Genomic DNA, 25,381 nt, shown 5'->3' on the forward strand with positions numbered 1-25,381 from the left:
TTGCTGCAATTCCACATAAAAAGGTTTCACCAGTGTCTATATCTATAGCTTTCTCTGACTGCATCCCAAATGGCACTCAGTGCGTTAATTTAATGCATTCCTAATGGAATCCTATTCCCTATGTAGTGCACTACTTCCTGTGCATCCCACATGGCACCCTATTCCCTATATGGTGCACTACTTTTATACATTCCAAATGGCACCCTGTTCCCTATGTAGTGCACTACTTTTGCCCAGGGCAGTACATAAGGAATAGGGTGCCATTTGGGATGCACACTCTGCCTCTGGAGATAAGAAGGATGGAATAAGGCTAACTGCATACACACAGCTACCAGGACACCTGCCCAGAAAATAGGTCTCATGAATAGATCTAACGTTGAATAATGAATGAGGATGTATGTACCATTTGGGGTGACTATGATATGAGCACGTGTATTTTTACGTTATGGATCTAACAGTGGCAAAATCAAACACTTTAAATCAAATCGGTTGGATCGTTTGTTTGTTGATATTAGGTTGAAAAAGCTTAAATCTCTAACGTTAGAGCCTGCATGGATGGGTTAAGGTTTGTCTCCTCTATTGTGGTAGGCCACCCTGCCTGTGTTAAGGTTTCTCTCTTGCATCGTGATAGGCCACTTCTGTTCCAGCCAGGGCTTTTCTGGTCATATGATTTGTAGGGAATTGGGAGAAGAGGTCTCAACACGCACAATATTACATAGCCTGCATCTGAAATGGCACCCTATTCCCTATATAGTGCACTACTTTTAACCAGAGGCCTATGGGCTTAGTGCACTATATACATGTAGGAAATAGGATACACAACAACAGGAACAAGAGCACTGATCCTAGTACGCCACAAATCATCCCCACCAAATCAAGATCAAGTTTAAGATCAAGATCAGGATTAAGATCAATTTATTCAAAAGAGAAGTGTTGGATAAACTGACTCAGTCAGCTCTTAAGTAATGGCATTGATATAATCATATATTCTGTCATATCAGGATATATTACTCAATACTCAAACATATTTCTCACACACTAAAATGAAACAATGCAACAAAAACACAAAAAGTCCAAACTAAACTACGACTAAACTACTTTAATCCCAGCTCGCTACCTGGCATGTACGTACCCTGTTCCCCAAGCAGAGATTGGTTTCATTCCGATTCTGTACCCTTTACCTAGTGTACACTCCCCCTTATGCACTTATAAGGATTGGATTGGTGCAAGCGAGTTTCCACCATGCTCCTTACACCAGTCAATTCCTTTTAGATCCATGTTAGGGAGTGTACAATTGCACACTTTAGGAGAAGGGTAGCGAATAGGACAACAGCCATTATTACCATTAGATTAGGGCTCTTTAATATGAAGGGACGGTCCCTAAGCCCCGCTTCTTTATTGTCCTTCTCCCTGGTCCTATCCCAAGTGGACGCCTACACCCTTCAACATAGGCGCTTGTGGAAATCTTAGATAACTAGATACGCAATATGGTAGTAGCACCATCTGGCCGACTGATTGACTAGATGGCATTTTTACCATATACTTACATGTGTCCAATTCGCTGAGATCTCTGCAAATGCATACAAAGGATGTAGGGTCTAGGGGTCCATTTAGTATTGGGGCTCTCTACTATAATACCCTCTGAAGGCATCCTCCTCTCTGGAAGAACATAAAAGGAATATTTTCAGGCACATTTCCCATTTACTGTATAGGGCCAGGAAGTGAATCCTGACCATGTGACCTGACCAGGACTAAATGCATTATGCTACACGTTCAAAACAAATGGAAACTGGGAACTCTTAGACTTCCGACTTCAGTGCACTCAAGATAACTGGGAATTAGGAAAATAATTGTCATCCAACTCGGAATTCCAAGTCAGGAACTCGGGCCTCTTTCTAGAGCTCTGACTTTCCGACCTGAAGATCACTGACGTCACGATTTTTCCCCAGAGTTCCCAGTTGTCTTGAAAGCACTATAAGACCCAGAGTTTTACCTGGTGAGGTCATCTGTGATTAGGAAGAACTCCTAACCCAATCAATTTTAACTGTACATATCCCTGTAGTGTACAACACATTTTTTACGCTTAACAATAACACGTTAACTCGCTCCGCTCAAATTGCTCATTGCATCGCAATATCCGAACAAAGGTAAGACATTAGAGCACATTGCTTCTCAATGGAAGGGTAGTGTACATCTTCGTTAGGGTTGTGTTCATTAGGGCAGAATGTTTCAAAACGTTTTGCAACAGAAAACAAATGCAAATTCAGGTGGTACCTCCTCCCTGTTCATCTGTTTCCGAGAGTTTTCCTCTGTTTTGTGCCTTTTCGAACACGGCTCAGTACTATAGTGTTATAGCAGTGTTCAGCAGGGCAGGCTTCTCTTCCTCTGGTTCTCCACTCAACTCCTCATCAGTTCAGTTAGCCTAGGTGGGCAGCGCAGTTCCAGTCTCTGCACTCAGTACCTTATCCCCTCCTAAATAATCCACCCTTCTCTCTCCCACCCTTCTCTCTTCCAGCCTTCTCTCCTCAGCCTTCTCTCCTCCACCCTTCTCTCCTCCAGCCTTCTCTCCTCAGCCTTCTCTCCTCCACCCTTCTCTCCTCCAGCCTTCTCTCCTCCAGCCTTCTCTCCTCCAGCCTTCTCTCCTCTCCTCCACCCTTCTCTCCTCCAGCCTTCTCTCCTCCAGCCTTCTCTCCTCCACCCTTCTCTCCTCCACCCTTCTCCCTGAGTGCAGTTAGCAGCCATTCCCTCCTAGATAGAAACATATAAATTGTTTGTTTTCTCCATAATTTGCAGATCACTAGTTTCTTCTTGTATAATTGGGTAACTATGAAAATGAACCAACCAGGAAACCAAACAAACAACACTATTGATCAGTCATGGGAAAATAATATGCATTGCATGGCTTTCTGTTTTAAAACAGGAAGGGGGGATCCAAAATAAATGAGGTGCTGGGCAAGGTTTTTCTGCCCTAAATACAGTATGTGTGACCTTGCTATGCTGGAACTACCGCTGCATCTCCTCCTCTGTTTGTTCTCTCTCCTACCCTGTGGTGAGGGTTAGCTGTAATCCCTATTGAGGTGACTCATCCTCCTCTACCCTGTGGTGAGTGTTAGCTGTGATCCCTATAGAGGTTAGCTGTAATCCCTATAGAGGTTAGATGTGATCCCTATAGAGGTTAGCTGTGATCCCTATAGAGGTTAGCTGTAATCCCTATAGAGGTTAGCTGTGATCCCTATAGAGGTTAGCTGTGATCCCTATAGAGGTTAGCTGTGATCCCTATAGAGGTTAGCTGTGATCCCTATAGAGGTTAGATGTGATCCCTATAGAGGTTAGCTGTAATCCCTATAGAGGTTAGCTGTAATCCCTATAGAGGTTAGCTGTGATCCCTATAGAGGTTAGCTGTAATCCCTATAGAGGTTAGCTGTAATCCCTATAGAGGTTAGCTGTGATCCCTATAGAGGTTAGCTGTGATCCCTATAGAGGTTAGCTGTGATCCCTATAGAGGTTAGCTGTGATCCCTATAGAGGTTAGCTGTGATCCCTATAGAGGTTAGCTGTGATCCCTATAGAGGTTAGATGTGATCCCTTTAGAGGTTAGCTGTGATCCCTATAGAGGTTAGCTGTGATCCCTATAGAGGTTAGCTGTGATCCCTATAGAGGTTAGCTGTGATCCCTATAGAGGTTAGCTGTAATCCCTATAGAGGTTAGCTGTGATCCCTATAGAGGTTAGATGTGATCCCTATAGAGGTTAGATGTGATCCCTTTAGAGGTTAGCTGTGATCCCTTTAGAGGTTAGCTGTGATCCCTATAGAGGTTAGCTGTAATCCCTATAGAGGTTAGCTGTGATCCCTATAGAGGTTAGCTGTGATCCCTATAGAGGTTAGATGTGATCCCTTTAGAGGTTAGCTGTGATCCCTTTAGAGGTTAGCTGTGATCCCTTTAGAGGTTAGCTGTGATCCCTTTAGAGGTTAGCTGTGATCCCTATAGAGGTTAGCTGTGATCCCTATAGAGATTAGCTGCAATCCCTATAGAGGTTAGCTGTGATCCCTATAGACACATTTCCCCTGCAGACATCTTTGTTGTTAGTCTATTTTCAAACAGCAGCGTGTCTCGGCCTCCTCCACAGTGAACTAGGGTTAATATCTCTACTGACCTGCGCTGGCCCTCCTCTCACCTAGCGCTGCCACAGGAACGACAGGAGGGCACAGTACCCTGCAGTCATTTTCTCTTCTCCAAGACCTCCACGCTTCACACATCGGGAAGAGACTACCTGTTGTCACCCACAGTAATAATCTAACAAGGACATATAGGGCCACCAATGGGAGGACCTAGGGTCACCTCTAACCAATGGGAGAAGGACCTAGGGTCATCTCTAACCAATTGGAGAAGCACCCAGGGCCAGGGCCAATTGGAAGAGAACCTAGGGGTCACCACCAATGAGGAACAATGTTCGCTTTGATTATACCCCCAAGAGCAGGAAGAGGAATTCACAGTATCGTGGAATATTGCCACAGTTATACATGACTAGACACGTTTATTATTATAGCAAATACCTCTGACATACTGCAGTGACATTATTCTCTCTGTACTGACATACTGCAGTGACATTATTCTCTCTGTACTGACATACTGCAGTGACATTATTCTCTCTGTACTGACATACTGCAGTGACATTATTCTCTCTGAACTGACATACTGCAGTGACATTATTCTCTCTGTACTGACATACTGCAGTGACATTATTCTCTCGGAACTGACATACTGCAGTGACATTATTCTCTCTGTACTGACATACTGCAGTGACATTATTCTCTCTGAACTGACATACTGCAGTGACATTATTCTCTCGTTACTGACATACTGCAGTGACATTATTCTCTCTGAACTGACATACTGCAGTGACATTATTCTCTCTGAACTGACATACTGCAGTGACATTATTCTCTCTGAACTGACATACTGCAGTGACATTATTCTCTCTGAACTGACATACTGCAGTGACATTATTCTCTTGGTTTGGAGGTGCATAGTACAGTAAGAACACTTGAGACCAGAATGATGAGGAAAGAGTATGTATACCAGCACATACTGTACTGAAACAGTTAGCTGCAGTGGAGGGGTGTGTGTGTGTGTGTGTGTGTGTGTGTGTGTGTGTGTGTGTGTGTGTGTGTGTGTGTGTGTGTGTGTGTGTGTGTGTGTGTGTGTGTGTGTGTGTGTGTGTGTGTGTGTGTGTGTGTGTGTGTGTGTGTGTGTGTTTGATAAGAGCCATCAGTGTGATGGATCTCATAGTGTGTGGGGAAAGAGAGGTGAGAGATGAACAAGCATACTGCAGTCCATCCAATGCATACTGAGTATCTCTCCTTCTATTGCCCTCTCTCTCTCTCTCTCTCTCTCTCCATCAGTCTATCACTCACAGTCACAAGCCTCTGAGATGGAAGGAGAGTTTTAGGTCAGGGAAAAAGGAAAATGAGGGACTACATCATCTCCTTCTTTCAGGTGCTCTCTTCCCTTTCATTTCATCTACATGTTTGAACTTTTTCTTTGTTTAACGATGGTTTGTTTGTTTACCCTATACATTTTTGTTTGTTGTTTATGTAGATTATTTCTTCACAGTGTGCTTTTGTAGTGGCTGCTCCTGACTGGCCGAGGTGGAGGAGGTGGAGTCAGTAAGGAGAAAAGAGGATTGGCACATGGGAGGTGCGCATGGGCCCGGGGGCGGGTCTTAAGATGGCATGTCTGAGAGGTGGGCCCTGTAATAGGTGGTGGTGGTGGTGATGCGGGTGGTGCTGGGTCGAAGATGCTGCTGCGGCACGAAGCTGAGCCAATTGGTGGTTCGAGGAAGCGGCTGCGGCCATCGCTGCAGCAACAGCCAGGGGACTGGGCAAGAGCCCCGCCCCCAAACATTTGGAGAGATCCTTAGAGAAGTTCAGAGAGGACTGAGGGGAGGGAGGGAGAGAGAGAGTGAGGGAGAGAGAGAGTATAGTGGCAGACGGTGAACACATGTAGAGCAAAACAAATATAGAAATACCATTTCAGTTTGTACCTCTTTAATCTGTCATAACACAGAGGCTTCTGATTAGACTATGTCCAGCACATTCCAAAGTGGAACTTCAGGGCATTAGTAATGCATCTACCTACTGATTACTCAGAAAACAGCCTCCTCACTATCAGTGGATAAACTAGTTCATTTGAGCTAGCCCTGGCAAGGGATAATCATTGGTTAAACTAGCCTTGGCACAGTAGAGGTCAGGTAAGTGATCAGAAGTGAAAGGTTACCGTGAGGTCAGCCACCCTGTGCTTCTTGTGTCGGCTGAGAAGAGGGTTAGGTTTCCCTGCCACTCCGTCCCGGTGCCTTCGACTAGATATGTGCTGCAGGGAGGGAGAGCGATATATAGGGTTAGACAGCAGCCAGACGATCCAGGACTGACACAGTCATATGGCGACTGCGGCTGCACCATATTTCTTTCACCTATCCAATCTTCTCAATTAGTGCATAAGGAGTATGTGCTGGCGGTCGATTTGGAATAGTAGTCACCTCTAGGGGTCTTTAGGGGCCTAGTGTAAAAATGAGAAGTCACCTCTAGGGGTCTTTAGGGGCCTAGTGTAAAAATGAGAGGTCACCTCTAGGGGTCTTTAGGGGCCTAGTGTAAAAATGAGAAGTCACCTCTAGGGGTCTTTAGGGGCCTAGTGTAAAAATGAGAAGTCACCTCTAGGGGTCTTTAGGGGCCTAGTGTAAAAATGAGAAGTCACCTCTAGGGGTCTTTAGGGGCCTAGTGTAAAAATGAGAAGTCACCTCTAGGGGTCTTTAGGGGCCTAGTGTAAAAATGAGAAGTCACCTCTAGGGGTCTTTAGGGGCCTTGTGTGAAAATGATAAGTCATCTGGATAAAGGGGTCTACTGTAAGTGGCCCCCGCCTCTCTCACCTGTTTGAGTTGCAGTTCAGGGTTGACCCGCATGTTGCAAATCCCCCCCACACACACACACACACACACACCATCTTCCTCACCTGTTTGAGTTGCAGTTCAGAGTTGACCCTCACGTTGCAGATCTCACAGTGGAAGGTGCGTTCCTCAGTGTTGGGGTCCATCTCCCCCGGGGGTTTGGGGCCCAGCCGAGGGTACGTCTTGATAGGACCCAGCCCACTGCGAGCCTCCAGGATAGTTTTGTGTTTGCTACCTACACACACAAGTTTTCTTTAATTGACTTAAAGAAAATGGTGTCTAACTATCCCGTGAGGGATGGGTCAAGACACAAAATAAAAATGCATTCAGTCCTTCATTCACCACACACACACACACACACACACACACACACACACAAAGCATCAGTCTTTAGACCAGGATGACATCACCACAAAACTAACATAACCGTATACACCATGCTGAACCGTTCTATAACCCACCTATCAGCCACAGCTTATTGAACTGTTATATAACCTCATCTATCAGCCACAGCTTATTGAACTGTTCTATAACCCCATCTATCAGCCACAGCTTATTGAACTGTTCTATAACCCCATCTATCAGCCACAGCTTATTGAACTGTTCTATAACCCCATCTATCAGCCACAGCTTATTGAACTGTTCTATAACCCCACCTATCAGCCAGAGCTCATTGAACTGTTCTATAACCCCATCTATCAGCCACAGCTTATTGAACTGTTCTATAACCCCACCTATCAGCCACAGCTCATTGAACTGTTCTATAACCCCATCTATCAGCCACAGCTCATTGAACTGTTCTATAACCACACCTATCAGCCGGAGATCATTGAACTGTTCTATAACCCCATCTATCAGCCACAGCTTATTGAACTGTTCTATAACCCCATCTATCAGCCACAGCTCATTGAACTGTTCAATAACCCCATCTATCAGCCTCATTGATATGTTCAGCCACAGCTCATCACCATGAGTATCTGGGCTCTACCTCCTCATAATGGTGGGGAATATGACAATGACAAATATCAGGATGTGTTAACTAGCTGTTAGAGTATTAACTAGCTGCTAGAGAAGTCTCTGTACTGTACCACCATCTGAACCACAGGAGATTGGTGGTACCTTAATTGGAGAGGACGGGCTCGTGGTAATGGCTGGAGCCGAATGGTATCAAATACATCAAACATGGTTTCCATGGGTTTGATTCCCTTCCATTAGCTCTGTTCTGGCCATTACTATGAGTCGTCCGCCCCTCAGCAGCCTCCTGTGATCTGAACTTTCCTCTAAGTCAGCACTGGTAGGCAGCAGAGTAGAGCACACAAAGCACATGTACAGTTAGTGAAGTTGGATGGTGTAGGGTGAAGTTACTCCTAGATAGGGGTAACCCACTGCACCTGCACATAGCCCATCTATAATTTAGCCCAAACTACTACCTCTTCCCCTACTTTATTTATTTATTTTATTTATTTTGCTCCTTTGCACCATATTATTTATATTTTAACTTTGAACTTTCTTCAAATAACAAATCTACCATTCCAGTGTTTTACTTGCTATACTTTATTTACTTTGCCACCATGGCCTTTTTTGCCTTTACCTCCCTTATCTCACATCATTTGCTCACATTGTATATAGTCTTATTTTTTTCTACTGTATCATTGATTGTATGTTGTTTTACTCCATGTGTAACTCTGCGTTGTTGTATGTTGTCGAACTGCTTTGCTTTATCTTGGCCAGGTCGCAATTGTAAATGAGAACTTGTTCTCAACTTGCCTACCTGGTTAAATAAAGGTGAAATAAAATAAAAATAAAATAAAAATAAATAAAAAAGATGCTGATATTGAGTCAGTTAGTCATTTCCCCCACTAATGGTTAAGGTAAGGATTGGGGAAGGGGAAGCTGATCCTAGATCTATTCTTAGGGGAAACTTCACCCTAGAGTGGAATGGGACTAGGAGGGGAGGTGTAGTGTGGTATATTAACCACTAGAGGGCCACGGTGATGTGGTAACGCTGTAGTCTATAGTAGTGGAGTTATGGCTGTAACCATACATGCATGTCTCCACTGTTAGAGTTGACATTGGCATAGAACTGAAAGACGTCTATCTCTCTCTGTTCTTTTAGGGTAGCCAAATGAGTGCTCTGGGTTAGGGTTAGCTTTTCTGAGAGGTCATGTGGATGGTAGTAATAATGTCTTAAAGGAGTCAACATCTAGATGACATCTGTAAAATTGAAGTCAACTCTGTGCATAGGTCAACTGCTTTTGGTCTTCAAAGAATGGAAGAGCATAGTGCAGTATGTTCTGTGAGCTGCCTCATGGTGGAATATAAGTGTTACTCTCTTGTTCAAATGGTTTGCATTGCACACACAGACAGCCCTGACAATGTTAGTTCTGGTCCTCTTAATGCTAGTCCTGTTAATGCTGGTCCTCTGAATGACGTTCAGAAGGTAGTATTAATGTGTCAAATCAAGAGGTTATTAGTTCATGACATCACAATACAAAGGTTCATTCAAACTCAATGACTTCTAGTCTTCAAAGATTGAAAGAGCGGTCTGTTTTCTGTGCTCTCATGTGCTGAAATATGAGTGTCATTCCTTGTTCAAGATGTGTGCATTAGACTGACAGCATACACGTTGTTGTGCCAAAATAGTTCCTTTCTAACTAGTGTGTTAGAGAAAGGGCAGTGTGCTCAGTCTAAATATATGATTCTTATTTCCTGCATTACACACAGATGTCCTGCTGCCAAAATTGTTCCTTTTTAACTAATTTCATGTTTTGTTTTTGGATGAAAATTCTAGTCATGTCCTGCCCTCCGAGTCCCCACTCCTCCCCCGATCCCAGAACCTCAATCAGGCCATTTTGCACTTGGTCTGACCGAGAGTTTGAATACGTCCCAAATGGCACCCTATTTCCTGTATGGTGCGCTACTTTTGAACAGAGCTCTGGTCAAAAGTAGTGCATTCGATAGGGAATAGGGTGCCATAGGTTGCCATTTTACTTTGACTTGTTCTCCCAAATCCCTGATCTTTGAGCAGTGAGTAATAGGTTACAGCAGGAGAACATGGGGGAGGTCGGGGAGGTGGGGGAGGAGGGGGATAAAGGAGGAGGAGGAGGGAGGTCTGGAATTACTGATTTCACTTGTGGCCAATAATGTGCATTTGGAGTTTTTTGCAGTCTTTGTTCTATTCTGGGCAGACAATAGATGAACCCTGTCTGAGTTTTCTCATCCTGTGTGCCGAACTGCTTGACTCACAGTTACAATGAAACACAACACAAACAGACAGGAGATGTCTCCAAACATGAAAAGAGACACGGCGAGGAACTGTTTTGTAAACGTATGATTACGGTTCAATACACACCCATCCATAACCTTACTTCGTCTGTCTGTCTGTCTGTCTGTCTGTCTGTCTGTCTGTCTGTCTGTCTGTCTGTCTGTCTGTCTGTCTGTCTGTCTGTCTGTCTGTCTGTCTGTCTGTCTGTCTGTCTGTCTGTCTGTCTGTCTGTCTGTCTGTCTGTCTGTCTGTTGATTTGGACTGTTAATTTTCAGGCACAGTAGCTGTCACAGATGCAGTAGCTGTCACAGTCTGTCTGTGTAGCATATATGATTTTTGTGTTTTTTCATGGATGTACAGAATTAATTAGTGTTTGTACTGTAAGAACAGAAGAGAGTGCAATCAACAAGGAATCTGATTGTATTCCTTTAATCTCTGTGTCATGTCCCTAGGGCTCAATAAAACATCTAATCTCTCTGTGTCCTGTCCCTAGGGCTCAATAAAACATCTAATCTCTGTGTGTCCTGTCCCTAGGGCTCAACCAAACATCTAATTGCTGTGTGTCCTGTCCCTAGGGCTCAATAAAACATCTAATCTATGTGTGTCCTCTCCCTAGGGCTCAACCAAACATCTAATTGCTGTGTGTCCTGTCCCTAGGGCTCAATAAAACATCTAATTGCTGTGTGTCCTGTCCCTAGGGCTCAACCAAACATCTAATTGCTGTGTGTCCTGTCCCTAGGGCTCAACCGAACATCTAATTGCTGTGTGTCCTGTCCCTAGGGCTCAACCAAACATCTAATTGCTGTGTGTCCTGTCCCTAGGGCTCAATAAAACATCTAATTGCTGTGTGTCCTGTCCCTAGGGCTCAACCAAACAGCTAATTGCTGTGTGTCCTGTCCCTAGGGCTCAATAAAACATCTAATTGCTGTGTGTCCTGTCCCTAGGGCTCAACCAAACATCTAATTGCTGTGTGTCCTCTCCCTAGGGCTCAATAAAACAACTAATTGCTGTGTGTCCTGTCCCTAGGGCTCAATCAAACATCTAATTGCTGTGTGTCCTGTCCCTAGGGCTCAACCGAACATCTAATTGCTGTGTGTCCTGTCCCTAGGGCTCAATAAAACATCTAATCTCTGTGTGTCCTCTCCCTAGGGCTCAACCAAACATCTAATTGCTGTGTGTCCTGTCCCTAGGGCTCAACCATACATCTAATTGCTGTGTGTCCTGTCCCTAGGGCTCAATAAAACATCTAACCTCTGTGTGTCCTCTCCCTAGGGCTCAATAAAACATCTAATTGCTGTGTGTCCTGTCCCTAGGGCTCAATCAAACATCTAATTGCTGTGTGTCCTGTCCCTAGGGCTCAACCGAACATCTAATTGCTGTGTGTCCTGTCCCTAGGGCTCAATAAAACATCTAATCTCTGTGTGTCCTCTCCCTAGGGCTCAACCAAACATCTAATTGCTGTGTGTCCTGTCCCTAGGGCTCAACCATACATCTAATTGCTGTGTGTCCTGTCCCTAGGGCTCAATAAAACATCTAACCTCTGTGTTGCCTCTCCCTAGGGCTCAACCAAACATCTAATTGCTGTGTGTCCTCTCCCTAGGGCTCAACCAAACATCTAATTGCTGTGTGTCCTGTCCCTAATCTCTGTGTGTCCTGACTAATCTCTGTGTGTCCTGTTCCTAGGGCTCAATCAAACAGCCATCACAAAAAGCCTTCCAAAGGTTACTGTAATGATGTCACTGATTATGTTTCCATTGATCGATACTTAGTTATACATTAAGAGGCTTTTCATGTTGATCTATCATCATGTCTGGCTGGCTGGCAGTCCAAGGCCATTCCCATTCCCCTAACAGCACTGCCTTACTGCTGTGGCGTGGTAAGGGTGATGTGTAATACAGGGACTGGTGTGTGTGCATGAATGCATGTGTTCGTGTGTGTGTGTGCGTCTGAGTGTGACATGTGTCTGACATGAACCAGAACACAGAGCGAGTTAAGGGGAAATGAACAGCTTCCCCAAGCCACAGAGTCTGAGTTAAAGGTTAGGTGGTTTTGGCCTAATGGAGTTGACTGGCATCGTTGGGACATTTAGGAGCTCTAAAACCAGCCATGTGGAAGCACACCCAAAATATATTTTTTTTTAATGTTATTTCACCTCTGTTTAACCAGGTAGTCTAGTTGAGAACAAGTTCTCATTTACAACTGCGACCTGGCCAAGATAAAGCAAAGCAGTGCGACACAAACAACAACACAGAGTTACACATGGAATAAACAAACATGCAGTTAATAATACAATAGAAAAGGTCTATATACAGTGTGTGCAAATGAGGTAGGATAAGGGAGGTAAGGCAATAAATAGGCCATAGTGGCGAAGTAATTACAATATAGCAATTAAACACTGGAGTGATAGATGTGCAGAAAATGAGTGTGCAAGTAGAGATACTGGGGTGCAAAGGAGCAAAATAAATAAAATAAATAACAGTATGGGGGATGAGGTAGTTGGATGGGCTGTTTACAGATGGGGTATGTACAGGTGCAGTGATCTGTGAGCTGCTCTGACAGCTGGTGCTTAAAGTTAGTGAGGGAGATATGAGTCTCCAGCTTCAGTGATTTTTGCAGTTCATTCCAGTCATTGGCAGCAGAGAACTGAAAGGAAAGGCGGCCAAAGTAGGAATTGGCTTTGGGGGTGACCAGTGAGATATACCTGCTGGAGCGTGTGCTACGGGTGGGTGCTGCTATGTTGACCAGTGAGCTGAGATAAGGCGGGGCTTTACCTAGCAAAGACTTTTCGATGACCTGGATCCAGTGGGTTTGGCGACGAATATGAAGTGAGGGCCAGCCAACGAGAGCATACAGGTCGCAGTGGTGGGTAGTATTTGGGGCTTTGGTGACAAAACGGATGGCACTGTGATAGACTGCATCCAATTTGCTGAGTAGAGTGTTGGAGGCTATTTTGTAAATGACATCGCCGAAGTGAAGGATCAGTAGTATAGTCAGTTTTATGAGGGTATGTTTGGCAGCATGAGTGAAGGAGGCTTTGTTGCGAAATAAGAAGCCAATTCTAAATTTTGGATTGGAGATGCTTAATGTGAGTCTGGAAGGAGAGTTTACAGTCTAACCAGACACCTAGGTATTTGTAGTTGTCCACATATTCTAAGTCAGAGCCGTCCAGAGTAGTGATGCATTTCGTTTCACTTGCATTTAACCTGTTTGGGCTAGGGGGCAGTATTTTCACGGCTGGATGAAAAACATACCCAATTTAAACAGGTTACTACTCTGGCCCAGAAACTAGAATATGCATATTATTAGTAGATTTGGATAGAAAACACTCTGAAGTTTCTAAAACTGTTTGAATGGTGTCTGTGAGTATAATAGAACTCATATGGCAGGCAAAAACCTGAGAAAAAGTCAACCAGGAAGTGGAGGATCTGAGAATTGTAGTTCTTCTTTCTAGTCCCTTTCGAAACTACATTATCTGTGGGGTTACGTTGCACTTCCTAAGCCTTCCATTGGCTGTCAAAAGCCTTCAGAAAGTTGTTTCAGCATTCTCCTGTCACTGGGCAGATAATAGGAGCTCAGTTACTGAGTGGACTGCCTGGCAACAAAGGGATTGTATATGCTTGATCCCGCGGGCGCGCCGTTCCTTCTTTTTCTCCTTGAATGAATACGTTATTGTCCGGTTGGAATATTATCGCAATTTTACGTAAAAAATACCATAAAGATTGATTTTAAACAGCGTTTGACATGCTTCTAAGTATGGTAATGGAACATTTTGACTTTTCGTCTCTGGTACCGCGCTCGCACGTTATGCCTTTGGATAGTGCTCTGAACGCACGAACAAAATGGAGGTATTTGGACATAAATATGGATTATTTCGAACAAAAACAACATTTCTTGTGGAAGTAGCAGTCCTGGGAGTGCATTCTGACGAAGATCAGCAAAGGTAAGAGAATATTTCTAATACTAATTCTGAGTTTAGGTGGCCCCGAACTTGGCGGGTGTCTGTATAGCTTGCTGTGATGGCTGAGCTATGTACTCAGAATATTGAAAAATGTGCTTTCTCCGTAAAGCTATTTTAAAATCTGACACAGCGGTTGCATCCAGGAGTAGTCTATCTATAATTCTTTAAATAATTGTTATATATTTTGTCAACGTTTATGATGAGTATTTTTGTAAATTGGTGTGCACATTCACCGGCGTGTTTGGGTGGGAATACATTTTCTGAACATCACGCGCCAATGTAAAATGCTGTTTTTGGATATATATATGAGCTTTATCAAACAAAACATACATGTATTGTGTAACATAATGTCCTAGGAGTGTCATCTGATGAAGATCGTCAAAGGTTAGTGCTTCATTTAGCTGTGTTTTGGGTTTTATTGACACATGTCCTTGCTTGGAAAATGGCTGTGTGATTATTTTTGTCTATGTACTCTCCTAACATAATCTAATGTTTTGCTTTCGCTGTAAAGCCTTTTTGAAATCGGACAATGTGGTTACATCAAGGAGAAGTGTATCTTTAAAATGGTGTAAAATAGTTGATTGTTTGAGAAAGTTGAATTATGACATTTTGTTGTTTTTGAATTTGCCGCCCTGATATTTCACTGGCTGTGTCCCGCAGGTGGGATGCTAGCGTCCCACGTAGCCCATAGAAGTAACACAGTGTCCAACGGGCCAGAAGTATACAAAATTGTGTCGTCTGCGTATAGGTGGATCAGAGAATAACCAGCAGCAGGAGCGACATCATTGATGTATACAGAAAAAAGAGTCGGCCCGAGAATTGAACCCTGTGGCACCCCCATAAAGACTGCCAGAGGTCCGGACATCAGCTCCTCCGATTTGACACACTGAACTCTGTCTGCGAAGTAGTTGGTGAACCAGGCGAGGCAGTCATTTGAGAAACCAAGGCTGTTGATTCTGCCGATAAGAATGTGGTGATTGACAGAGTCGAAAGCCTTGGTCAGGTCGATGAATACAGCTGCACAGTATTGTCTCTTCTTGATGGCAGTTATGATATCATTTAGGACCTTGAGCGTGGCTGAGGTGCACCCATAACCAGCTCGGAAACCAGATTGCATAGCGGAGATCTCTACGGTGGGATTCGAAATGGTCGGTGATCTGTTTGTTAACTTTGAAGAGCTTAGAAAGGCAGGGTAGGATAGATATAGGTCTGTAGCAGTTTGGGTGTAGTGTGTCTCCCCCTTTGAAGAGGGGGATGACCGCAGCAGCTTTCCAATCTTTGGGGATCTCAGACGATACGAAAGAGATTTTGAACAGCCTAGTAATAGGGGTTGCAACAATTTCAGCGGATAATTTTAGAAATAGAGGGTCCAGATTGTCTAGCCCGGCTGATTTGTAGGGGTCCAGATTTTGCAGCTCTTCCATAACATCAGCTATCTGGATTTGGGTGAAAGAGTAATGGGGGTGCCTTGGGCAAGTTGCTGTGTGGGGTGCAGGGCTGTTGACCTGGGTAGGGGTAGCCAGGTGGAACGCATGGCCAGCCTTAGAAAAATACTTCTCAATTATCATGGATTTATTGGTGGTGACAGTGTTTCCTAGCCTCAGTGCAGTGGGCAGCTGGGAGGAGGTGCTCTTATTCTCCTTGGACTTTACAGTGTCCCAGAACTTTTTGGAGTTTGTGCTACAGGATGCAAATTTCTGTTTGATAAAGCCAGCCTTTGCTTTCCTAACTGCCTGTGTATATTGATTCCTAACTTCCTTGAAAAGTTGCAAATTGCGGGGGCTATTCGATGCTAATGCAGTACGCCACAGGATATTTTTTGTGCTGGTCAAGGGCAGTCAGGTCTGGAGTGAACCAAGGGCTATATTTGTTCCTGGTTCTACATTTTTTTAATGGGGCATGCTTATTTAAGATTGCTGAGGAAAGCACATTTAACCTTTCTGGGGTAGGGGGCAGTATATTTTCGCAACGGCCTTAGAGGGACGTTGCGATGGTAGAAGTTAGTTGTCGCCCCTTCGTGCGGTTTCGTCGGCAGATCAGTTGTGATGGATCAGCAGGACTCCGTGTAGGAAAAGGGTCCAGGCCAATTGACAAAATAGGTATAGTAGCCCCAAAAACATTGGCTGATGGACTTCTTCAGCTAACAGTTCGGTGTGCTCTAGACAGCTAGCGGGCCGCGGCTAGCAGATGAGTGTCAGAGTAAGTTTTAAGGAGAATGTAGGGTTCAAATAGGGCTTGTTTTCTTTCAAATGCTTTGAAGGTTTGATTGAGCCTGGAGCGCCAGACTGGCACTTTTGAGACTATTTTATTGATTCCATTGAACCAGACACGCTCAGTGAAGCATAGCCAAAGAACAAGCCCAATGAAGCACAGCCAAAGTATCTGGAAGAAAACAAATATGATTAGAACCCAAGTGTGGCCTCATAACAGCCTTCTGATTCTACAGGTTTTTAAAGACACACTCCTCCAATGGTGCAGTATTAATAGGACCAGCATTAAGAGGACCAGCATACAAAACCAGCATTAACAGGAATTTCTCTGCTGCTACAGTGCCTTGCAATAGTATTCACCCCCCCTTGGTGTTTTTCCTATTTTGTTGCATTACATACGGTAATTTAAATGGATTGTTATTTGGATTTCATGTAATGGTAATGCACAAAATAGTCCAAATTGGTGAAGTGAAATTAAAAAATTACTTATTTCAAAACATTCCAAAAAAATAAAAACGGAAAAGTGGTGCGTGCATATGTATTCACCCCCTTTGCTATGAAGCCCCCAAATAAGATCTGGTGCAACCAATTACTTTCAAAAGTCACATAGTTAGATAAATGAAGTCCACCTGTGTGCAATCTAAGTGTCACATGATCTGTCACCTGATCTCAGTATATATACACCTGTTCTGAAAGGCCCCAGAGTCTGCAACACCACTAAGCAAGGGGCACCACCAAGCAAGCTGCACTATGAAGACCAAGGAGCACTCCAAACAGGTCAGGGACAACGTTGTGGAGAAGTACGGATCAGGGTTGGGTTAAAAAATATATCCCAGACTTTGAACATCCATTAATTCATTAATCAGAGAGGCAACAAAAAGACCAAAGATAACCCAGAAGGAGCTGCAAAGCTCCACAGCAGAGATTGGAGTATCTGTCCATAGGACCACTATACGCCATACACCCCACAAAGCTGGGCTTTATGGAAGAGTGGCAGGAAGAAAATAAGCAAACATGTTTGGTGTTCGCTAAACGGCATGGGGGAGACTACCCAAACATATTGAAGAAAGTACTCTGGTCAGATGAGACTAAAATTTAGCTTTTTGGCCATCAAGGAAAATGCTATGTCTGGCGCAAACCCAACACCTCTCATCACCCCGAGAACCACATCCCCACAGAGAAGCATGGTGGTGGCAGCATCTTGCTGTGGGGATGTTTTTCAGCGGCAGGGACTGAGAAACTGGTCAGTATTGAAGGAATGATGGATGGCGCTAAATACAATGAACTTCTTGAGGGAAACCTGTTTCAGTCTTCCAGAGATTTGAGACTGGGATGGAAGTTCACCTTCCAGCAGGACAATGACCCTAAGCATACTGCTAAAGCAACACCCGAGTGGTTTAGGGGAAACATTTAAATGTCTTGGAATGGCCTAGTCAAAGCCCAGACCTCAGTCCAATTGAGAATCTGTGGTATGACTTAAAGATTGCTGTACACCAGCGGAACCCAGATTGCTGATAATGGGCCTCTGTACGCCTATGTAGATATTCCATAAAAAATCTGCGGTTTCCATCTACAATAGTCATTTACAACATTAACAATGTCTACACTGTATTTCTGATCAAATTGATGTTATTTTAATGGACAACAAAATGTCCTTTTCTTTCAAAAACAAGGACATTTCTAAGTGACCCCAAACTTTTGAAATGTAGTGTATATAATTTGTATCAAGGTGTACAACATCTAAAGACCTGCATCACCATACTGAGAGATTTGTAGTTTCTAAAATGACTTATTTAGGTGTTATTGGATCCTTTGTTCATGTTTTCCATGGCCACAATACTGCAGAACGAGCAATGAGGAAGTCTATGGCGGATGGGGTATGTTTCTCAAAACCAAGTGAAATTACAAAAAAAGTATTTGGACCTTTCTATAACATGACATTTACATAAAGAAATTGAGAATTGTTTCAAAAATAGTGAACCAGCCCTTTAAGTACTGACTATTCCGAGGACTACTAAGTGTCCTCTCCTAGATTCATGACCTGGGAAGGCCACTATACCATACACCCATACACTAAGCTATGTACCTTTGTTGTGAGCCTCCAGCTGTGAGAGGGAGTTGACGGACACTTTACACAGTGAGCAGTAGAGGAGCTTCTTGGCCTTGTCCTCCTCTGTCTCTGGGCCAGCTGGGGCCCCGGGAGTCACAGGGGCCACTGGAACACCACTCTGCTCAGGGTTGATGGTGTCGAAACCCATGGGGGAGTCAGAGGATGAGGGGAGAAGGGGAGAAGGGGTGAGGGTGGTCAGCATGGGATACACGGAGGGGGCAAGGGGGGAGTCGGGGGTAGGAGGGGTGGAGAGGGGAGGCAGGGGGGGTAGGGGGCCAGGCGGGGCCATGAGAGGCCCCCCGTTTAACAGTGGTGGCAGAGAGAGGCGTGGTTCATCTAGAAAGGGAAAGAGTAAAAATATAATGTCAAATGAAATGCAGTGTTGGCAGAAAATCTAAACAGACTTGTTTTTCTGAGTTAAAGCGTGTAACTAAAACAATGAAGTGTTTACAATAGACTTTCGATGATGTCTTGCAAGTATGTATGCGGTGAAGCAAAGTCAAAATGTTTCATTTTAACATGTAACCAACCACATCCTTACCCAAGCCAAGCCAGAGGCCCCTTCAAGTACAATACACTGGCTGGTTCTGAGATCACGCACTAAAGTAAAGGACTCCAAAAGCAAAACACTGGCCTGGCATTATGGGAAAGTATTTTAGTATTCAGTATGACCTTATCATTGTGAAGTGTTACTATAGCAATTATATATGGGGATTGGAGGAAGCAGGCCTGAAACCAGGGACAGAGCCTGTGTCCCTCCAGCCCTCTCCTCTGGCTGCTGTGTGTGGTCAGATATTGTGGTTACAGGAGGAGGCAGGAGTGGTATTTATCCCCTGCGTACCCTAATCCTCCAGCCCTCTTCTCCCTGGCCATCCTAAATGATTCATGAGTTTAGAAAACCATCTCTGTTCTAATGAACACTCAACATTATTCATTATGCTGCAGGGTGCCCTCTCTCCTCTCTCCGCCTGGCCTCTGTCCCACCTCTGACTCAGACAAACAACACACACACACACACTAACGACCAGGGAAATGGCTGAGGGTCCAGTGTCACAAGAAAGTCTTGGATGGAAAAAATCATTCTTTCACATTTAGATCATGGCAGGCTTGTTTTGTCTCTCCTTCCCTCTGGAAGTCTCTCAGAGCCTCGCTCATTGAGTGACTGCAGGGCTGTAGGCTACAGAGATTGTCAGACTGGCCTCTTAAACACTATTGTGCCGAGCCCATAGTTCTAGAAACTATGGTGAATGCATAACCAGGCCAGATCAGTACAGCTTGGCTGGGTTCATAACCAGTCCCTTTCAGAGCTCTGGGTTCAGCTCTCCAGTCCTCTTTAGAGCTTTGGGTTCAGTTTTCTACTCCATTTAGAGCTCTGGGTTCAGCTCTCCAGTCCCTTTTAGAGCTCTGGGTTCAACTCTCCAGTCCCCTTTAGAACTGTGGGTTCATCTCTCTAGTCCCTTTTAGAGCTCTGGGATCAGCTCTCCAGTCCCCTTTAGAGCTCTGGGTTCAGCTCTCTATTCCTTTTAGAGCTCTGGGTTCAGCTCTCTACTCCCTTTAGAGCTCTGGGTTCAGCTCTCTACTCCCTTTAGAGCTCTGGGTTCAGCTCTCTACTCCTTTTAGAGATCTGGGTTCAGCTCTCTACTCCTTTTAGAGCTCTGGGTTCAGCTCTCTACTCCTTTTAGAGCTCTGGGTTCAGCTCTACTCCTTTTAGAGCTCTGGGTTCAGCTCTCTACTCCTTTTAGAGGTCTGGGTTCAGCTCTACTCCTTTTAGAGCTCTGGGTTCAGCTATCTACTCCTTTTAGAGCTCTGGGTTCAGCTCTCTACTCCTATTAGAGCTCTTTGGTCAGTTCTCTACTCCCTTTAGAGCTCTGGGGTCAGTGGAGAGCAAGTCACAAGAAAGAGAAATAAACACCCATCAGACCCCTTCAGAATGTCCAGTACTTCTGTCATGACAACATAACCCTATGGTTCCAGCGGTGGGTCAAAGACACAAAATACATATGAAAACATAGTTAGGATGTGAAAACATGTTAAGTCCCTCACCATCAGTTAGTAGTTCTGATACTGTATGACTGGGCTGAGGGCTGGACTGGGCTGAGGGCTGGACTGGGCTGAGGGTTGGATTGGGCTGAGGGCTGGACTGGACTGAGGGCTGGACTGGACTGAGGGCAGGACTGAGGGCTGGACTGGGCTGTGGGCTGGACTGGGCTGTGGGCTGGACTGGGCTGAGGGCTGGACTGGGCTGAGGGCTGGACTGGGCTGTGGGCTGGACTGGGCTGCGGGCTGGACTGGGCTGAGGGCTGGACTGGGTTGAAGGCAGGACGCTGTGTGACTTAAGGACTGCAGGCTACATATCACCCTGTGAAGCAGAGAGGCGGCCAGACTGCCCCCATAAACATTTTACATTATTGTGGTGCCCCGACACTGTACTGTGCTGGCTCGGATATGTTATTTTCACATTGTCATTTCAAATATGGTTCCAGCAGCTATGGTGGAATGCATAGGCAGGCCAGCCCAGTACAGCTCAGTTTGGCTCGGCTCCATTTGGCCCAGTAGTGTGGAAATGGTATTAGTGCTCGGGTGTAGGTGGGACAAAGCCACAAGAAAGATATAAAAACATGTGGGGAGAAGAAAGGCAGCCAGACACAATCTTGAGGTTAGGAGTTATAACACTGAATAATGTATTCTGGTCTCTGTCTTTACCAATGGCTGTTATTCTTTCAGCTTTGTTTGATGACACCTGCTCTGTGTTCCCATGGTGAAATTGTCTGGTAAACAGTGTTCGGTACTCAGTATAACCTTTCCAAATGCCACCGTCACCAGATTGAACATTTTCCCTTGTTCTTTCATTCCTAAGTGTTTTTTATCCACAGAGGGATGGAGAGACAGACGGAGTGAGACTGGTGACAGTGAGGGAATGGAAAGTTCTGGTTGGTGAGGAGAGGAGATGGGCAGAGACTGAAGCAGAAGAGAGAGGAGAGAAACAGCCACACCCTCCACAGTGCCCTCTGTCTCTAACAACCAATCTGTCACACCAACAGCACCGAATTACATTAGTGCCCTGATCTGTTTCACCTGTCCTTGTGCTTGTCTCCACCCCCCTCCAGGTGTCACCCATCTCCACATTGTCCCCACCCCCCTCTGTTTGTCTGTTGCCGGTTCGTCTTGTTTGTCAAGTCAACCAGTGTTTTTGTCTCAGCTCCTGCTTTTCCCAGTCTGTCTTTTCTCACCCTCCTGGTTTTGACCCTTACCTGTCCTGTCTCTGAGCCCGCCTACCTCACCACTCTGCCTGACCTGACCCTGGGCCTGCCTGCCGTCCTGTACCTTTGCCCCTACTCTGGTTTAACGACCTCTGCCTGACCTGACCCTGGGCCTGCCTGCCGTCCTGTACCTTTGCCCCACTACTCTGGATTATCGACCCGTCTGCCTTGACCTGTCGTTTGCCTGCCCCTGTTGCTGTAATCAACATTGTTACTTCAACACCGTCTGCACTTGGGTCTTACCTTCAAACCTGATAGTTAGATGAAACTATTAAACTGAGATCAGCTGTGATCTTTCCATACCAATAAATGTCATCCTACAGCTACACTAACCTGTCTTATTCTCCTCCACTCACATCATATTCCTCTCTCTCTCCCTCCATCTACTCCCTCTCTCCCTCTGTCTCACCAGTCATTTAGCACCCTTTCCCCTTTCTGTCCTCCCAGACCCCACAGTTGATTTTGACTGTATAACAAATCACATTCTAATGCACAGTCAAACACAACTCATAATTATAAACATACCACCAGGGGGTCCGAAATGAAGTGGCCAAGAAAAGCTGCTGAGTCATGGTGCCATTATTTTTATAAGTCACCTGTTTCTCTGAGGTCAACCTCTAAATAGGTAGCCTTGTCCCAGATCTGTTTGTGCTGTCTTGCCAACTCCACGTGACAATGACGATCGGAATGACATAGGAGTTGGCAAGAAAGCACAAACAGATCTGGGACCAGAAGATTCCTTCAAAGAAGTCAGAGAACTCAAGAGCATCATTTCAGGTCCAACAGCACATGCTGTTGTCCCCAGATTAACCTGCTTGTTGGCAGGGAATCTTTTCCGTGATGCGATGTGCTACTCTAGAGTCTCCGTGGTGATGGTGCTACTCTGCCGTCTCTGTTCAAAGGTCCTGTTCCAGAACTGTACTACTCAAAATGAGTCCTTACTTCCTTCCTTGTTCCCTTCCTAAAAATAATCCCTAATCTGAAATGATTGGTGAAATCAAGGGGTTTCCATAACACAGCTTTCACCAATTTAGTGTCATGTCAGATCAGTGGTTACTTCAAGGGAGAAAGGAAGGAATGTATTTGTAAAGTATTTAAACTTGAAACTAGGTTCTGCAAGAATGTAGAGCCAAATATAGCTCCTGTTTCGAAGTCCTTAGTGAGTCTCAGCTTCTCTCCGGCATATTTGTCATTTCAGGGTCAGTGGGACAGCAATGACAGAAGAGATCTGGGCCTGAGTCGGTGGTGCTGACACTGCTGTTCTGGTGGGAATGTGAGAGGAGCAGACTACGGCCTTTAGCCAAGGTCAGATAAAACACAGAGACAGGAGCCATAGAGGACCAGAACAAAATACTTGAAAACCTATGGGATTGTTATTCCTTCATATTTGTGAAGAGCTATTCATATATCCCTCAGCATATAGTGGTCAGTTCATGTAGAAAATACTACAGTGAATACTACAGTATTATGGTAAAAAAAACACTACAGTAATGTCTGCAAAACACTACAGACCGTAAAAACACTACACTTTTTTAAAGAGTAAATACTCCGTATTTAATTTGCATATACTCTGCCCATTCCCCTCCCCCATATCATAATTTGTGCCACCCATAAGTGAGAAACCTACATGCCAAGTATAGACCATGTTGTGTTCCCTACAGGTTATAGAAAAGAGCAGAAGCCTTGAACTATCTGTTCAGAACCCAGTCCTTCCTTCCTACCTATTTTAGTATTTCTCCAGTAAGTTCCAGAAGGAGAAAGCTGCCACCTACATGTAAGTGCTAGGAGGCATTGCAGGTCTCTCTCCTCCATGATTACCTGGGTTACAGGGGTTGCTGATGTCAGGGGCAGAGGTAGGGGGTTCACCAGGGAGGGATGGAGAGGAGGTGAGGAGGACAGGTCGGCCCAACTTGTCACCCTCCTGGGGGCGACTCTTGGAGGTCTCGATGCCTTTGACTCTTCGTGCATGGCGGTTGCCTTTGTAGTGGGCTTCTGCCTGGCTCTGGAGAGAGAGAGGAGAGAAAGAGAGAGTGAGTGAGTGAGTGAGTGAGTGAGTGAGTGAGTGAGTGAGTGAGTGAGTGAGTGAGTGAGTGAGTGAGTGAGTGAGTGAGTGAGTGAGTGAGTGAGTGACATTATAAAATCCATGTACACAAACAACAAGTGTGCGGTTAAAATAGGCAAAGAATACACACATTTCTTCCCACAGGGCCGTGGGGTGAGACAGGGATGCAGCATAAGCCCCACCCTCTTCAACATATATATCAACGAATTGGCGAGGGCACTAGAAAAGTCTGCAGCACCTGGCCTCACCCTACTAGAATCTGAAGTCAAATGTCTACTGTTTGCTGATGATCTGGTGCTACTGTCCCCAACCAAAGAGGGCCTACAGCAGCAACTAGATATTCTGCACAGATTCTGCCAAACCTGGGCCCTGAAAGTAAATCTCACTAAGACCAAAATAATGGTGTTCCAGGCCAGCACCGGACCACAATACAAATTCCATCTAGACACCGTTGCCCTAGAGCACACAAAAAAACGATACATACCTTGGCCTAAACATCAGCGCCACAGGTAACTTCCACAAAGCTGTGAACGATCTGAGAGACAAGGCAAGAAGGGCATTCTATGCCATCAAAAGGAACATAGAATTTGACATACCAATTAGGATCTGGCTAAAAATACTTGAATCAGTTATAGAACCCATTGCCCTTTATGGTTGTGAGGTCTGGGGTCTGCTCACCATCCAAGAATTCACAAAATGGGACAACCATTTTGAACCTGGAGAAGAGTCCCCTAAGCAAGCTGGTCCTGGGGCTCTGTTCACAAACACAAACACATCACACAGAGCCCCAGGACAGCAACACAATTAGACCCAACCAAATCATGAGAAAACAAAAAGATAATTACTGACAGGCTTAGGAGAGGAGAGGAGGAGTGAGAAGAGGAGAGAGGAGAGGGGAGGGAGGTGAGAGGGGGTCCTTGCTGGAGAGGTGGAGGAATGGTGGCTTGGACGTGGCTGGATGGACAGCACAAGGGATGGCTATGTGGTTGGGATGGCTGAGAGGGGAGGAGAGGGGAGAGACAGCTTTGGCTGGATAGCTGGACCACAGGGGGTGGCTCAGTTGTTGGGATGGCTGGGGACAGACAGGGAGAGGTGAGAGGGGAGAAGAGGGACTCAGGCTAGTGCCCATGTGGTATGGATGGCGCTGGCACTAGCCTTTAGGTCAGGGCATCAGGTATGTCCAGTCCCTGCTGGGTCCATTGATGTGACAATGACATGGGAGTTGGTAAGACAGCATAAACAGATGAGGGAGTCAGGCTGGGCCGGATGGTTATAGCACTATCCCCTGTGGTCAGGGTATCAGGTATGTTCTGTACCCGGTGTGCCCGGGCACCAGCCAGCATGGTAGTTATCTCTCTAAGGCTGTAATTGGCGATGACAGACTCTCCTACCCTGAGAGTGTATATAGCATCTCCCCCTGCATCCCTAACCCTCGCAGGGTCTTAAGGAGCTGCCAGGCTACAGAAAACAGGCTTGAGCCCTGAGATGAGGTACATGTAGGAATGAAGGGAGATTTATGGATCTATGGTGGAGCAGAACACTGATGGAGGCACGTGCACACACACACACACACACAC

The 25,381-nt window shown here is 45.2% G+C and overlaps 1 protein-coding gene across 2 annotated transcripts in view; it reads right to left on the minus strand.

Annotated features, from left to right (window-relative positions):
* Positions 1 to 898: 898 nt before the first annotated feature.
* Positions 899 to 25,381, minus strand: part of LOC106592553 (zinc finger protein 385A) — a 462,236-nt gene continuing 437,753 nt past the window's right edge. For both annotated transcript variants that reach the window (XM_045696335.2, XM_045696336.2), the window contains 5 exons: positions 23,561 to 23,744; positions 18,459 to 18,818; positions 7,005 to 7,174; positions 6,276 to 6,368; positions 899 to 5,935 (listed from right to left, as the gene is read on the minus strand). In XM_045696335.2, coding sequence (XP_045552291.1) covers positions 5,663 to 5,935; positions 6,276 to 6,368; positions 7,005 to 7,174; positions 18,459 to 18,818; positions 23,561 to 23,744 — 1,080 coding nt within the window. In that variant the 3' untranslated portion in view covers positions 899 to 5,662. The remainder of the gene's footprint in view (positions 5,936 to 6,275; positions 6,369 to 7,004; positions 7,175 to 18,458; positions 18,819 to 23,560; positions 23,745 to 25,381) is intronic.

This window comes from Salmo salar, chromosome 15 (genome assembly GCF_965601325.2).
Source record: "Salmo salar chromosome 15, fSalSal1, whole genome shotgun sequence".
Classification (NCBI taxonomy): domain Eukaryota; kingdom Metazoa; phylum Chordata; class Actinopteri; order Salmoniformes; family Salmonidae; genus Salmo; species Salmo salar.